This window comes from Ambystoma mexicanum, chromosome 2p (assembly GCF_040938575.1).
Source record: "Ambystoma mexicanum isolate Mex_15411 chromosome 2p, UKY_AmexF1_1, whole genome shotgun sequence".
NCBI lineage: Eukaryota > Metazoa > Chordata > Amphibia > Caudata > Ambystomatidae > Ambystoma > Ambystoma mexicanum.
Window position 1 is genome coordinate 1,482,804,167 of NC_090923.1, and position 17,709 is coordinate 1,482,821,875.

Sequence of the window (17,709 nt, forward strand, 5' to 3'; positions counted from 1 at the left end):
ATAATCCAAGCAGATAGATAGAAAGGTAAGACTAGAAGCAATCATGCGCCTTCTCTCGGAGGGGAGGAAGGGTGGGTCGCATATGAATCTAAGCAGATACAAGCATCAGAAATACGATTACGGTGAGTAATGTATCCCTTCTGAGGCTTGTGGAATCTGCTTAGATCACATGCTGTGCATAGATTAGCGAGCAGTACCAGAAGAAGGAGGTGGGATGTGAGAAGGGTCATGAGCAAATAAGTGTCTTAGAACCGCTTGTCCCACTTGTGTATCTGCCTTGGAATGGGTGTCAATGCAGTAATGCTGAGTAAAAGTGTGAATAGAGCTCCAAGTAGCTGCTTTGCAAATGGTGTCAAGGGGTACATTCGCAATGAAAGCCAGAGTGGCCCCAATGCCTCTAGTAGAGTGGGCCCTTGGCATTAAAGGCAGAGTTTTTTCAGAGAGTGAGTAACACAGCTGGATACAGTTAATAATCCACTTCGAGATGGCACCTTTAGAGACGCGATCCCCCTCTCTGCCTGTAGCTACGGAGACAAACAGTTGATCTGTTTTCCTTAGCGGTCTTGTTTTATTTACATAGTAGAGGACCGCCCTACGCACATCTAGGGTGTGTAGTTACACCTCAGCCGAGCTTTGCGGGTTCTGGAAGAAAGCCGGAAGCTCGATGGACTGGTTAACATGGAATTTTGATATAAATTTAGGTGAGAACCTAGGGTGTGTGCGTAAAACCAGTTTGTCTTTATGGATAGTAAAGAAGGGATCCTGCACTGACAGAGCCTGAATTTCACTGACCCTTCTTATAGAAGTAATAGCTACTAAGAAGGCTGTTTTATAAGTCAGGTGTTTGAGACTGCTTTTATGCATGGGTTCGAAAGGGGGCCCATGAGCTTGGCTAGCACCACATTAAGGTCCCACCCTGGTGGTGGGTTTGAAATAGGAGGGTGAAGTCTCTTTACTCCTTCCATGAAGGCTTTAACTACTGGTACTTTCCACCACGACACCTTGCTATGGGAAGTGGTGTAAGTCGAGAGGGCTGCCAGGTGTACTTTCAGTGAGTTAAAAACCAATCCTGCATCTAGCAGGTGGAGCATGTATGTAACAATAGTGGAAGGAGTGCAATCAACTGGGTTGATTTGTCTACTCTGGCACCAGATAACGAACCTCTTCCACTTGTCAAAGTAACAGTGCCTTGTGTTTGGTTTCCTAGATTCCTTTAGGATGTCCATACACCTCTGTGGCAAATTGAGGTGTCCAAACTCTATGACCTCAGGAGCCATGCTGCCAGGTTCATTGAGTTGGGTTGCTGGTGCACTGTTTGACCTTGGTGCTGGGACAGTAGGTTGTACCAGGCTGGAAGTTTGATGGGCTCGCACACCGCCATCCTGCGTAGGTGTGGGAACCACGGTTGTCTTGCCCACATGGGAGCAACTAGGACGAGCGTCATCGATTCCCTGTTCATCTTGTTCACCACTTTCCTGATGAGAGGAGTTGGTGGAAAAGCGTACGCAAACATCCCTGACCAGTTCATCCACAGGGCGTTCCCCTGGGAGTCTGGTTGGGGGAACCTGGATGCAAATCCTGGGCATTGTCTGTTTTCGCTTGTGTCGAATAAGTCTATAGTGGGGAAACCCCACTGAGAGAAGAGATCTTCTACGACCTCTCTGTGAAGAACCCATTTGTGTTCCTCTGGGAGGGAGTCTCTGCTCAGAGCATCCGCTAGGGAATTGAGCTCCCCTGGAACATGTTGTGATGACAGGAAGATGTTCCGTCTGAGTGCCCATATCCAGATTTTCTGGGCAAGCTTGGACAGATTTGTCCCTCCTTGCTTGTTCAGGTAGAACATGGCTGTAGTGCTGTCCGTCCGGATTTGCACTGACCGGTTTAGTAGATGGGGCTCGAACGCCTGAAGCGCTCTGAATACTGCCAGAAGCTCTAGCAGGTTGATGTGGTTCTTGGCCACTGAGTGAGACCAGAGACCCTGAGCTGTGTGGTGGAGATGGTGAGCTCCCCACCCCGTCAGACATGCATCTGTAGTGACTACTGCCTGTACTTCGGGATCGTAAAAGGGTTTCCCCTGTGCGAGATTCTCTCTTGTCCACCAGTGAAGGCTTTGTACCAGTGTTGGCGAAATGACCACTAGATCGTCCCACTGACCACTTGCCTGAGACCACTGTTTCGCCAACCATTCCTGCATGGGACGCATGCGCAGGCGTGCGTGGGGGACCAGGTAAATGCATGACGCCATCATGCCCAGTAAACGCATTGCTTTGCGTACCGTTATTTGTTGACCGGACTGATAATGCAGACTTTGCAGTAGTATATTCCGAATTCTTTCTTCTGAAGGAAAGGTCAACCCCTCCTGGGTATCCAGGATTGCTCCTAGGAATTGTTTTGAGGTGCTTGGCACCAGGCTTGACTTCTTCTCGTTGATAGAGAAGCCTAACTCGTGTAGGAGGTCGATAGTCCTTTGAATGTTTGTCCTGCAAATTCCTGGGGTTTCCCCCGTTATGAGCCAGTCGTCCAGATAAGGGTACACTGGGATTGCCTCCCTGCGTAGGTGTGCAGCCGCCACCGCCAGTACCTTGGTGAATACCCTTGGTGCTGAAGCTATCCCGAAGGGCAGTACCTTGAATTGGTAGTGGCGACTGTCCACCTTGAAGCGCAAGTACTTTCTGTGCGCTGGGAACATGGAAATATGAAAATAGGCATCTTTCATATCCAATGTTGCCATGTAATCCCCCTTTTTTAGGAGGGGGATTACCTCTTGTAGCGTGGTCATACGAAATTTTTGGGGCTTGACATACTTGTTGGCAGGCCGTAAATCCAATACTGGGCGCATTGTCAAGTCTTTCTTTGGCACAAGGAAGTAAGTTGAATAAATACCTTTGTTTACCTGGTGTCCCGGGACGAGTTCTATCGCGTCCTTTTGTAGAAGAATGGCGATCTCCTCGAGGAGAATCTTCTGATGTTCTAAGGAGTGTACTCTTTGTCGTGGAGGATGGTTCCGGGGACGCTGCAGTAGCTCTATACAATATCCTGTGGATACTGTTGACAGCACCCATCTGTCTGATGTGATCCCTTCCCAAGCCTGGGTGAAGTTTGAAATGCGTCCCCCTACTGGGGTTGCGTGAGAAGGGACCCTGAACTGAGCGTCACTGCTTTGGTGGAGGCGTGCCGCCTCCCTTGCTGGGGCTGCCTCTGCCTTTACCACAACCTCTCCTATTACCTCCGCCGTAACCCTGGGTAGACTGTTGGTTGTTGTTCCACTGTGTACCCTGCCCCTGGGAATAGTTAGATCCTCTCTGGGAATTTTGGCCGCGTGGGCGACGAAAATTACTATTCCCTCTCTGGTTAGGGGGTTTATTGGTTAACTGGCCAAGGGACTTGAGTGTCTCGTATTCGTCCTTGGCATTTTTCAGTGCATCTTCGACCGCCTTACCAAACAACAGATCGGCTTCCACCGGTTTGTCCAACAATGATGCCTGTGTTTCTGCCTTAAAACCAGACTGCCGTAACCACGCATGTCTCTTGATAACAGTACCTTCTGCTATCAATCTGCCTGCGTTGTCCGCGGCGTCGAAGGTTGCTTTCAAAATGCAACCAGACACGGCTCTACCCTCTGCGGGAATCCGAGCTAATTGTCCCTTTAACGGTTCAGGAGCAGAGGCTATGAGAGCCGCGACTTCCTCCCACTGATGGCAGTTGTAGCTGGCCAACAGGGTGGTGGAGTTAGCAACCCTTGCTTGATAGGCGGACGTTGAGGCTACCTTCCTGCCGAAACCGTATAGTTTTTTGCTCTCCTTGTCGGGAGGAGCTTCTGATGAAGACAAGGGTGTCCCAGCCCTCTTACGAGTGTTGGTGACAACTAGGGAGTCTGGCTTCAGATGTCCTCTTATATAGAGAGGGTCAGACTGTGCCGCCCTGAAAAGTTTTTCAACCCTGGGATTGACTGCTCTGGTGAGGTTTGGGTTCACCAGGGACGGATCTATTCTCCGCTGAATGGATTTAAGGATAGGGATGGTCTGGGCAACAGGCCTCCTTTCTCCCACTAACTCTTCTGCGAAGTCCCTTTCCTCCTGTACACCGTGGGTGTCAATGTGGAAATGTTCTGCTGCGCGAGCGAGAACCTCATTTAGGAGGGGTTGGTTATCGACCGGGGAGTCGGTAACCGGGGCTTCGTTCTCTACCGGGGAATCTACTCTGTATGTTTCCGGGTCATCCTCTTCTTCGTCCTGGTCCTCATCATCCCCATAGTAGCCCGTCCCGGTTTGCTCTTCTATCGTACCAAATTCTTGGTCTCCACAAAAGGAAGCCTCTCCTTGATACCGTGAGTATGGTGTTGCGTAAGGTTGTACCTCGAAGGGTTCAGACCTCATTGGGGTTTCAAACCGGGCCTTCTTACTCGGGGGGATAGGATCAGTAGAGCCTGAGGGTGTGGCCCCTTGTGGGTCATACGAGAGGAAATGTTCTGGATTTTTATCATAAAAATCAGCCAAAGAAGACATTCTTGACATGACCCTATCTATGTCTTCACTGGACCATTTTTCGGAACTGGGAATGACTCTCTCAGCAAGTCTATGGGATTTATCTTGAGTTGCTTTGCTGGTTGTGGACCTATCAGCAGACCTGGGCTTGTCTGTCTGTTTAGGGGGGGTGGAGTGTTTCACCGGTGTGGAAGAATGTACAGGTAGTTTCTTCTGCTGTTTTCCCCACTCCCCGTGCGTAGAAAAATGTTTTCCCTGTCCCTTAGTGGCTCCGGAGTTTTTCGACGCCTGGCGTCGAGGATCGGGAGAGGTGTCCCTGTCCTTCGAGCGTGGGGCCTCGCTGGCTTTCATTGCGGGCTCCGTCTCCTGGAGCGCGGTCTGGGGGTGGAAGTCGTCTTCGTCTTCCGACGATCGAACTTCTGTTAGCCTAGGGAGCGAGGCACTCTTGGCAAGAGTGGATGATTGCCTGGAGTCATGCGGCGATCTTGATCGAGAGCGCCCAGAGGACACCGAATCGGACCGTTCTGTCTGTGCCTCTTTCCGAGAACTCGACGTCGTCGAGTCTCGGTTGGACTTAGTGTGTTTAGTGTGTGTAGTATGTGAAGCGCTTGTGTCGCTGGGGGTCTTCCCCATAGCCGCCCTGCCGGACGACCTTCCGAGGTCGGGGACCTGCGCTCGGCTGTCTTTTGACGCCGTAATGCCCTCGCCGTCCGAAAGTACGGCGTCGCTGCCATCGCTGAAGGCGCCCTCCGCTGCCATGGCCGCCTGCCTGGCGTGGTGGGCCAACGCTTCGAACGGTCTTTAAGTGTTTTAGGTTTAAACCTACTACACGCTCTGCAGTTCGCTTCGGGGTGGTCCCTCGGCAAGCAGAGATTGCACGTGGCGTGCCTGTCGACCCAAGGGTATTTGCGATTGCACTTGGGGCAGAATTGAAAAGGGGTACCCTCCATACGCACCTTGAGGCAGCGGGCTGTTAAGTGTAGGAAATGTATAAGGTGTACCTATATACCAAGAGTGTAGAGTATGTACCAACCCCCACTCTCCCTACTTGCAGGGCCGAGGCCAGCGGCCTACCAGGCCCGGGCCGAGGCCAGCGGCCTTCCGAGGCCCAAATCCGTCGTGCAGCAGCTGACGGTCGATTTCTTCTCCAGCCGGCGTCGAGTGTCGAAGTTCGACGTTGGGGTGGGGAAGGATGTCAATAGATTATTATTTTAAATTTTAGCAAAAGTATGGCTAAGGCCAGGGGACTCCGCAAAATGCTTCCGACCAGTATGGTGGAAAAAAACAATCTGAGGATCCTAGACGCGTGAGGGATCTTGGGTACAGTGGACGTCACACTAGGGATAGTATTACTGGCACGCCCTGTGTCGACGCCCATTTTCGAGTTTCGAAAAAACAAACTGTAATACTCTGCAGCTTCCACTAGATGTCGGCCTATGCACAGCATGTGATCTAAGCAGATTCCACAAGCCTCAGAAATATATATATATTCACAGGCTGTCCCTGTTAGGGCTGACCCAATCTATGTTTAGTGACTGATGTTTTTTCTACAGGGATTACTTCGGAGACAGAGGTAATGAATTCTCCGTAGTCAATTCTGAGTAGCTAAATCCACACTTATTAAAAATCAGATAAGGTCAAGAAAAGGAGAAGGTAGTCTTTTAGGGCTGTATTGTTGCCAAAGTTCCTGAAAATTGAATAAGTACAAAATCTACAGTCAGAAAATAAAAATAAATGTGTTTGTATTGTAAGGAACTCATAGTGACGACAGTAAAGACCGACACAAGTGATCACAGTTCAAGGGTGTTTATTAAACTGTACAGGTAGGTTGGAAAAACGCCTAATCTAATTGAGAGGCAATTGGTGGACACAGAAACTTACAGGGAAATACATTTTAACCCTACTAACCAGATCACATTGAGAAACCCTCGATGAAGCGGAAGAGATGGGGAAGATTTCAGCGAAAACACACAAATTCCTAAACAATAAACATCCTATCACGCCCGTCCTGTACATATTGCCCAAAATCCATAAGAGACTACCGAAACCTCCAGGGCGCCCAATCATCGCAGCAACAAACAGCAGTCTAGCACAATATCTAGACCGGATCCTGCAACCGCTGATCCAGAATACAGAGACTTACCTGAAGGACACAACAGACTTTTTAAAGCAATTACAAGATGTTCAATTTATAGAGGGTAGTGACGTCCTGTTCACCATGGACGTCACATCCCTCTATACCAACATAACCCATGAAACAGGCTTAGAGGCGGTGGAATGGATGTTGTTAAGAACACCAGATTGCACAGCAGACCGGGTGTTTGTTTTGACCTTGTTGAAATTAGTGCTAATGAATAACTTTTTCAAATTTGGAGAGCGTTATTTTCTACAAACTTCAGGAACCAGCATGGGAGCCGCAATGGCCCCATGCTATGCCAACATCTTTATGTTCTTTTTGGAATATGAGCGTGTACTAACATCTCCCAGATGGTCACGACACTTGTCACTGTACACACGATATATTGATGACGTTTTTGGGATCTGGATGGGCCCAAAGGATGAGCTTCAACAATTCTTTGCCATGATGGATCAGATGAATCCAAGAATTAAGTTTACGACATCAACTAGTGAGTCTAAAATCCACTTTCTCGATGTTGAAGTTTATGTGAAAGACGGCAAATTGGAAACGCGCATTTTCACAAAAAAGACAGACAGGAATAGCTTGCTCCTAGCCACGAGCTTTCACTCACAAAGAACATTTGACAGCGTACCGCTAAGTCAATTCCTACGGTACAGAAGGAACATCTCGGAAGCTGCAGAATACTCTAGGCAGTCATCCTCTTTACAAACCAAATTCTTTGAAAGGGGCTACAACAGAAATTTAATTTCTGGAGTTAAAGAGAAAGTGAACCTGATCCAAAGGGATACCCTCCTGACACCCAGACCTATCCAAGGTCAACAAAAATTGGTATATGTGACAAGACATTCAACCCAGAGTAAGAGAATAAAAAGGATTATTCAGAAACATTGGCACATGTTACAAATGGATCCAAAGCTTCAACAACTATTCGCCAGAAATTCCAACATTTGCCTATAGAAACAACAAATCGCTACGTAACAGCTTAATTAGAGCATACATAACCACCACAAGAACTGGACAATCAACATTCAAAGGCACTGTTCCATGCCTAAATTGCCAGCATTGTAGCAACATACTAAAAGGGAATATCATCAGACACCCACATACAGGGAAAACCATCCCCCTTAAACATTCATGCACATGTGATTCATCGAATGTCATCTATGGGCTTAAGTGCCCGTGTGGCCTATTTTACATAGGCAGGACCACTAGAAAAGCTAAAACACGGTGGTCAATAGCACAAATCAAATATTAGAACAAATAGTCAGAAATCGCCAGTAGCAATGCATTTTTCAGAAGCCAGACACTCCATAGCACAAATCAAGTGTGTAATACTGGAACAAGTGAAACTCTGCCCTAGGGGTGGAGACATTGTAAGAACTCTACATCAGAGGGAAATAATGTGGATCGATACATTTGACTGTCTTAGCCCTAGAGGGGTGAATATAGAGTTTGATTTGATGTGCTGTTTGATGTACTAAATTGAAGATGTTACTTTGATTCAAGGGGTATTCTATTTTAATGTGTGATGCCTGAAATGTATGTGAAGACTACTTTTGACCTGAGGTCCTATAGTAGATAGGTCCAGAGTCAACTAAAGATGTACAGTACTTGGTCTTAAGGTGTGTCTTAAGGTGTGTCTGGTGTGTGTAGATGTTGTCCGAACCCTATGTGAGGGACAGACCACAAAGCCACTTTATGCTCTAGATTGTGAACGTCTTCTAACATCCTTAGGGTGATTTGAGACTACATGACGGCAGGGACCAATAGAATATGTACAATTATCAACATCCATCTCTGTAAGTAAACACATAGAAAGATCACCTCAGGAGAGGCACATGAAAGACCAGAGTGAAATCTACCTTAGAAGAGATAGGGAGCGCTAGAGTCTATCACGTACAATGTTACGTCCAATAAATGGTGCATCCAATAAATGGTGCAACCATATGGAGGTTGCAGGGTATGGATGCAGGGTTATGTTGCATTGGGACCACAACCTGGGACAGATGGGGACCCGAGCAGACTTCGGTCTGCGTCATCCGCACTCACCTGGACAGTGACCCAGGCAACAGGAATCCCTGCTACGAATGGGAAACCTTCCATACCATAACCAATTACAGTCAATGAGATCCCTCGCACTCTGGTTAATGAAGTACCGTTGCTCTCTTCTTATTTGATAACAAACAGGCATCCCCTTATCGAGTGCAGCCTTGGGCACATGGAGACCCGAGCAGGCGTCGACTAGGGGGGCCAGTAACATACACTTACTTGAATATCCATTTAATTTCAGGTCCTTACATGCATAAATTATGCACATAGCTGATGGAGGGTTATACACACCTGCATGTCCCTGCAAGGACATCTGGGTTCCCAGAGGTCCAGTCAGGGATGAGTCACCAGCAAGCATTTCGTTTACACTAAAAAATCGTGCATATACGCATGCGCGTTTACCATACACTTTTTTCCCCCTCGTGGGTACTTCAATGTACACACACGCGCATGCGTGGGGGTGAGGCGGCCCGGAGTCCATATGTTTCACCTGACGCGCAGGCGTGGGTCGACCCTGGAGCCCGCGCTGACCGCCCGGCGCAGGCGCGTGTAAGTATTCACTGTGCGCGTGCGGAGAGCGGCCCGACCCTGTGGTTTGCGCTGCCCGCCCACCGCATGCGCACACAGAGGTATACAGCATACTAATACAAACGCACAGGCAGGAGTGTAGCACTCTCATGCCGGACGTCATTTGTTAATAATCCTCGTCTCTCATACAGAGGTAAGAAGGATACCATCCTCCTTTACCCGAATAGCAGAGAAAGCAGCCACATAGCCATGGGGTGGAGTTAGAGGATCACCTTAACTTGTCTCATGGGGCTATTTTATTTTAAATTAGAGCTACCATCTTGACACAGTGAATATGAGTTAACTAGTAACCTAGATTGGTGAGATGGGTCACTTTAGTCATCTAATATTTAACTCTTGTGTACATGGATGACCAAAGTCACCCATGTACACAAGAGTTAAATATTAGATGGAAGCCATCAGGGATTATGTTATGTGTGTCCAGAATCTCCCAAGAAGTATCTGTTAAACCTACACTTCTTTCTGCCTTTACTCTAGAAACTGTTTTCTGAGTGAGTCCGCTTGAGGTGGAGACCATCATACAACAGTGGGTATATGCGCAGTCACATCCAAACACAAGGGTGTGTCCAAAGACTGGAAGTAGGGATCCTACCAGTACTCAAAACGAGGTGGGTCAAGTGTAATTTTCAAAAGTTGATTTGTTGACGTTGAGTCAGGTAAATAGGACTAATAGTTGGTTATTCTCTACATTTTTTAGGAATTCAAGTCGTGAACATAAATATTGTTTGGAACAAGTAGTATCATTGGCCCTGAAGATGGACTGTGGTAAAGTCCGAAACGCTTTGGCAATACATTAGAAAACCCTGATGCTATTTGGGATTAGTGACGCTAAACCAAAGACATTTTTATTCTGTTTTCTTTATTATCACCAAAAGTGGACATTGCAAATATATGTCAAGAAGTTAAAGAAAGTGTCTTACGTCTAAGCCTATGTCTACAAAGAGCTTCCTACTGACACAGGATGTAAAATTGTTCCCAAGCCAAAGAAAAGAGGACGCAATGTCCTTAATGTTATGTTATGCTTTAAGCAGAAATTGTTGTTTCAGCTTTACAATTGAAGTTCTGTAATGCAAAGCCTGTGATGTGAACTTGCTTTATTTTTATTTTTCCTTGTGTTTGAAAAAAAACACAAAAAATTATGCAAAGTAATTGATTAAAATAACCCGGAGAGGGTACTTTTTACTTTCATAAGAGTTTGTGTTATGAAATTGGTCTCATGGACAGTGTTGATCTGGGAAACTGCAAACTTTTTAAACTAATTAAGTGTCTTAATGCTCACGCACACTAACATTTGGTTAAACTACCATTAAGCCTGGGTACAGCCATTGACTGTGACTTTCCCAGACCTAAGTACTACAATTCCCTAAAGCTAAGAAACTGTAATATACACAGACTTATAACTGCAAGTAGTGGGGCTCTCATCGAGCTCCACCTACTAGCGACATTTACTTTTTTAGGATTGAATTCCACTTGGAGTGCACTGAGGGTTGGCAGGTAGCGATACATGCCTTTATTCTCCTAAAACGCCTAATCTAAACCTAAATCTAAGATGGGAGCAAGCTACGACCATAAAATAATAAGGCAGACCCAGTGGCGTTTTGTGTAAAAAAATAAATAAAAAAAAGGCTTATACTAAGAAAAAAAAAACTATTTCCAGTCTTTACAACTAAATACAAAAATAGTGTAGGATAGGGTTCACAAGAAAGAAAAGTGTTCACAAATGATAAGTCAGGATGTGGTAGCGGGGGGTTTCCCTTCCCTACGTTTTGAGCATGGGACAAGGCAGGACTCCTGAGCACAGCACACGCTCAAGCTTTCCCATCAAGAGACTACCGTCCGTTCTCCAGTATCAGGACCTTCGGTGGTTAAGTCTCTTTTCTACAAAAAGACTCTCGACTCTGAGGACCTGATGTGTTCAAAATAACAAAGAAAAAATTCCTTTCTGTATGTCCTTCACCTCCAGATCCCCCTCTTCTGGGATCAGATCCACAAAAAGCTTCTAGTGATATCAGGACCTTCGGTGGTTAATCTTTTGCTTCCAAGGGCCTGACATGTTCAAAATAACAGACAAAAAGTTCCTTTCTGGTTGCACTTTAGAATGATGATTCTTCACCTCTGGGTCCCCCTCTTCCGGGCTAATACCCCTCTCGAATATCAGCCTCCCTCCGTCGGGTACACCATGGCTTGTATTCACAAGGTTATTTCTGCTATTTTCATGTATAGTTGGGTGAAGGTTTTTCACCCCTGGGTCCCCCTCTTCTGGGCTCAGACCCCTCTCGAAAATCAGCCTCTCTCTGTTGGGTTCACTACAGCTTTTATTCCAAAACAATTTCACCTGTTGCACTCAGAGGTTTTAATGTCCTTTTAGACAATCCACTGTGGTAATCCCTCTGTCGGGTTCACTCTTGTCAACACAATGTTCATGTGGGCATCATGCTTCGCTCAGCTTTGCAGGTATCCCTCCGTCGGGTGCATGTTTGCCAGCCTTGCAGTTCCTTCTACTTCCTTCTACTTTCCCACTATGCGGGATTCGCTTCCCTTCATTTTCCAATGGTTTGTCGGTCAAAGACTTTCGACTGTACAGAGGATTTTGCTTGACCCCTGTATGACCACTCTGACCGTTTCCTGGCAGCTCTCTTAAGACTGGTATCGGTAGTTTCAACAAAAAGGGGAATCAACCAGGGTCTCTCGAGTGAGCACCCACGTGGTGCCGGACCCCTCTGCAGTTGGCTTTCCCCTAAGGTGTTTACAGTTCTATGAACTTCCCTTAATTTGCCATTTGCCACTTTCGTTCAACACCGTTCGGTTTCTTATCAGTTCTACCCTCGACTCACTGGCTGTGATGAACCGCTTGGCTTTTCTTGTCTCTGGAGTCAATGACGGTTCCACGGTAGAAAGCGTCTCTCCCTGTCCTGCTTATCAGTGTACAAGGGCTTTGTGTACTGCTGGCTATTGTTTGCGGTCTTATGATTCGTTCCACGGAAGCTTCACGGGTCTGGGTCGGAAAGGGCAAGGTTACTTCTCCTCGATGCCCCTTCGGTTCTCGCTGCATTTCTCCTCCTCTTGAACTGCTGCTCTGCGATAACTGTCTCATTGTGCGATTTGCCTTGCTCGTAGTGTGCTCCCATGCTCCACCTTTTATCCCTGTGGGGAAAGGAAAGTGCCGTCCGGTGTGTGCTGCTATTACCAATTGCCTGACCCTTGTGTTGGGATATATATATGATATGATATGGCATTTGTAACGCGCCTATACACAAGGGTTTCAAGGCGCCAAGTGTTTCCTAGGACATGTCAGGAAAAAGCCAGCAGTATTTCTTTTAGCTGTGTCACCATGTTTTTATATCGGGTGGTGGAATGAATTGTGGGGGGTTATGGGAATTGTAGTGGTTTATAACAGCAGATTGGGAATTTGGAAAATAGTAGTCAGAGGGACGAGGAAAAGAATGATTGGGAACGCAGATGTTATATTTCAGAGAAGGACATGGTTGGGATGAAGTTGAGGTGGAATGATAGCGTCCTTCACAAACGGAGGGGACATCTGGAGAGGAAATTACAATAGAGGAGGGGAAATACCCTCTCTCGCCTAATGGTGTTGTTCTCTCTTCCCCGATCGTTCCAGTCCGCTCAAGGCAGAGAAGAAAAAGACCCTTGGGTTTTCTACAGTATGCAGCAACTATTGTTAAAGAAGGAGAAGAAAATACATTGCAATGTTATGAATACCCACAGAGCAATTAAATGAACAATCGGCACAAACGATGACATTTCGCATTCACACATGTTAAAAGTAATGATATTGATGTGTTATTTATATAGCGCTTTAATCCAAAGCGCTTTACAGAGCACATTTACATACAATATCACCCAACCGAAACTGGTACTCATTTATCGACCTCGGAAGGATGAAAGGCTGAGTTGGCCTTGCCGGTATTCGAACCTGCGACCTGCAGATCATGCTTAGATCGTAGCAGCGAGCGCTCAACCCACTGAGCTACATAGTGAAGAATTAGTACATAATATGAGAAATATTTTAATAAAACGCAAGTACTGAGTTAAATCAGTTCTGCTAGTGTAAGTACCTGTTCGCTGGGCTTCGTACTAGAAAGATAGCTTTACAGAGCAGAAACGAGTCACGGGCGATAGAAACCAAATAAAGTGAGATGAATGAAAAAGCAACTGCAATGTTGTCTGCTCAGAAAGGGTCCGTTTATACTTGTCGAGGAAAGAGGCGTCCTGGCATTTCCATAGACACGTCAATAGCTTGCGCACAGAGAACGTTGACACTAGCTGTGCATTGGCATTGTGAAATTGGCCGTAAGCGTCTACTGATGTCAATTTAAGGGGTGGGCGATCTGTATTCTTGCCGCGAGGGCACTTGAACTTAGGGGAAAACTAAGGTAAGATGCATAGGAACATTTTTTAAGATTGATTACAGTATGCTTAAAAATACATGCCCGAACGCTCGGGACAATCACACTTTTGAGCAAACTTCCCCTTTAAACAGTGTTGGTTTATGGGCAGAAAAGGTGTTGAATGCGTCCTGTGCTTTTCCAATGATTTTAAGATTTCAAAAAGTTTTGCTGTACTGTTTGTTGCCTCGGGTATTAAAGTAATATTTTTTGGTGTCCACAATGTTGAGTTTATATGCTTTTTCTACAACTTTACGGGTGGTTCTATTTTCCTCAGATGGACAGTTTATCCCCTGGATTTCAAGTTTTTCTCTTTTTTGCACGCTAAACTGCGGTGTAAACCATTGTTGAGGCACAGTGTTTTCTCTGACCAGCTTTGGTCAAAGGGGAGCGGTTTACCTAACATTTCCAGATAGGTCTTGGAAAAGGTGGTCACCAAAGATTCTGTTGTATCTGTGGTTGTTGTACACACCATGATTGAATCCAGGCAATCTTGAATGTCTGGAGTGTGCACCCTTTTGAAATTTCGGCTAGTGACTGTTTTAGAGTTATTATGAATTTTTAGGGGGTGGTCTTTCAACTGGATGTGGAAATCTAAGATATGATGGTCTGACCATATGCACGGGGTAGTGCGGTCAATGTGTGTTGTGAGAACTACCCAATCAAGACTTTTATTTCCTGTAGTGGGCTTGTTGTTGTGAACCTGATAATTTATGTTGTCAGAGCCAATTCAAGCTCCATGGCCTCTTTATCCAAGGGATTTCCTGCCACTTGTTCAAGTCCCCTAGAAAGAGTGTAGCGCAGTAAGGGCCAGTAAAATTACTCAAATATCATTTATTGTGCATTTGTTTGGCACTTATACAAGAACATTGTGTCTTAAAGCACCCACAGGGCAACAGGGAGGGAACATGGGGATAGAAAACAATTATTACAATGGAAGAAAAAGATGAACCTACTAGGCCTTGTGAGCATTCAGAGTGTGCAGAGAGAGGAGAGGAAAAAACAATGGTCTGGATGGTTGCCCAGAACTATGCCAGTGATTATGATCAATTTAAAATCTTCCAGCTTTCACTGTTTGGTTTAGCTTATTTCAGGGAGCACCAGCACTAGATAGCCAAGCGGGCCTACCACGACCAACCTGTGGTTTCCTTTGCATAACTAGCAAGTTCATGACCATTTACATTTGCTAAAAGAATTCTGTTTTTTCAAATGAGGAATACACCATTTTCACCAATAAACTTCCGATTGAAACATAAGGATACAATGAATGTGCCCTTCTTTTTAAGGCCATTTAACAACCTGAAATGCTGCCTTTCTTGCTGCAGAAGACAGGCAATAAACACCACAAAAAAGCAGAACTCCGGCTTCATTGCCAAGTCCTGCAATACCACAAGGTCAGTTATTCCCTCAATATAAAACAAAATAAAAACCAATATCTGAAACGAAAACCCACTCACTGAAGATCTGCAACTATAGATAATTTTGATGATTGACTTAACCTGCCGGGATACAAACCTTGCTTTAAATGGTGTGAAGTTTATGGACATTTTCATGTACAGTTTATGTTGATCTTGAAGTGAGGTCTCCTTGAAGAGGGCATTTGGCTTGTCATACAGCGTAATAGCCCTGTAATAATGAAAACAAAGACACACATTGGCCGTATGAGATGTACACGAAGAGCTGCACAGCATAAGAATTGCAAATACTATAGTTACTGTTTATTTATTTTTTAAATGGAAGTCAAACTAAAAGCATATTTTAAAGACAACAGATCATGAACGTTAACCATCCTTTTTCGTCTGCCACACCTCAGAAGTGGACAACCATTTTTTTCTGGCAAAGAATCAGCATTTCATTTAGTTCTAAAACAGATCTATTATTACACATTATATTTAGTAATTTTGTAATGCACCAAATCACAGAAAAGTGCTTCGAAGAAAAATGAAAGGGAACAAGTGAGACGAGGGAGAATATGGGGGCTTTGCTCCATCTTCACCAAAAGACTGTTCTTGAGTGGAGAGAAAGACACTGCGCAAAGGCCTAGGGTACAACTCCAGTTCACATTCACATTACTTTGTCAGTAGTGTGGGGAACCAGAAGGAGGACTCTGACTACATTGGGTCATGGTTTAAGGTTGTTCATTTAAATTAAGGTACAAGTTACTTAACTGTAACTCTTGTTCTCCAGCATGGATCTTGTATGGATTTCACATGCTCATGAATATTCCCCATCGTCAGGCTGGGAATCTTTGGTAAAAAAAGCAATTTCACCTTTTACTGGAAACTGCTCGTCTCCTCTATAGCTAATCAGAATCATTTGGGTTATATTGGCCCCAGCCAATGGCACTTCTCCTCATAAAATAGACCCCCGGTGGACATCTACAGATTTGGTTATGCACGTAAAATGGCCGTATGAACCAAGAAGAGCCAAAGGGGAAGGAGTGAGGGTTCGCATGGATATGGAAGCCTTAGACAGGGGCCTTACTGTGTCCCACAGGTCAAAAATTGAGAAAAAGCAGAGACGTTTTCCAAACATCTTTTGTGCGTGCCATGTAGAACTTGAGGGCACAAGCAATGTCCAGCGAATGCAACACCCTCTCATCAGGCGTAGAAGGGGTCAGAAAGAAAACTGGTATAACCAAAGGCTTGTCAAGATGAAAGTCCAAAGTAACCTTTGGCATGAAGGTGGGATGAGTCCGCAGCAGCACCTTTGCTGCGTGGAAAGTCAAGTACGGGTGCTTGCAGGAGAGGGTGTGGATCTCCCAGTCCACCTGGCCGAGGTGATCGCCACCAGTAAAGCAGTCTTCCACTTCACCAGGGCATGATGCATAGGTTTAAGCGGAGGCCCTATGAGCTTAGTCAAGAACACGTTCAGTTCCCAAGCCAGGGAAGGAGCCTTCACTGGCAGAAAAGTCCTGAAGAGACCTTTGAGAAACTCCTTGACAAGCCTATGTGACCATAGGGAAACCTTGCCTAGAGTCCGTGTGTACCGGGATATGGCAGCCAGACGAACCTTGATGGAGGCGTGAGCTAGCCCAGCTTTAGACAGTGAGAGCAGTTACGGGAGGAGCTGCAGAGCCGTTATCTGCAGCGCCATAATCTTCAGCACCACACCATGAAGCGCTTACATTTGTGTCTGTATAAAGACAACGTAGAGCGGGCTCTGGCCTTGGCCAGGATCTTCTTGCACTCTAGCGGCAGGTAATAGTGGCCAAACTCTAGGGCTGCAGGAGCTAGGCTGTGCGGCTCAGTGACGCTGGGATGTGGTGCATTATTGTTCTGCTTTCTCTTGAGAGAAGGTCGGCAAGTGGAGGCAGCCTGACGGCCAGAGCCGCTGACAGAGGGAGAAGGTCCAGGTACCAGATCTGTCTCGGCAACGTGGCACAATGAGAATCATCCTGCAATGGCAAAGTCTGAGTACGTTGATCACACGTAGCAGGAGAGGAATCAGAGGGAAGGAGTACAGGAAGAGCCCGTCCCATGGGAACGAGAAGGCATCCCCCAGAATCCTTGGCAAAGGATACCTGCTGGCAAATCTCCGGCACTTGGAGTTGCCAGCCATCGTAAAGAGGTCAATCTGGGGAGAGTCCCACATGCTGAAGAGACGAGACACCTGCGTCTGTTGAAGCTCCCACTCGTGGCAGGACCACAGCTCCCTACTAGTCCGCAATGGTGTTCTTGACGCCTGCCAGGTGGAAGGAGTCAAAGAACATGCCTTGCATTATGGCTCAGCACCACAGGAACTGGTCCTCCAGGAAGAGAGCGGGGTAGCATGTCCCGACCTACTTTCGAATGTAAAATGGAGGTGTTTAGGGTTGTCCGTGAAGATCTGCATCACCTTGCCCTGAAGCTGAGGCTGGAACCACTTGAGGGCCCAGAAGACTGCCCTAAGCTGCAGGACGTTGATGTATAAATCCTTATCCTTCAGGAGCCAGAGGTTGCTTGCGTGAGATCGTCCTGTGTGAGCCACCCAACCCTCTAGAGAGGCATTGGTAGTAACTGTCGCCTGGTACAGAAGTATCTGGAAAGGAGCTCCTCGAGTC

At 46.2% G+C, this 17,709-nt stretch overlaps 1 protein-coding gene across 2 annotated transcripts in view; it reads right to left on the reverse strand.

The window, feature by feature from the left end:
• The window catches only part of ALG1 (ALG1 chitobiosyldiphosphodolichol beta-mannosyltransferase), a 2,244,281-nt gene that overhangs the window by 1,385,387 nt on the left and 841,185 nt on the right, over positions 1-17,709 (reverse strand). For both annotated transcript variants that reach the window (XM_069646120.1, XM_069646119.1), the window contains one exon: positions 15,183-15,293. In XM_069646120.1, coding sequence (XP_069502221.1) covers positions 15,183-15,293 — 111 coding nt within the window. The remainder of the gene's footprint in view (positions 1-15,182; positions 15,294-17,709) is intronic.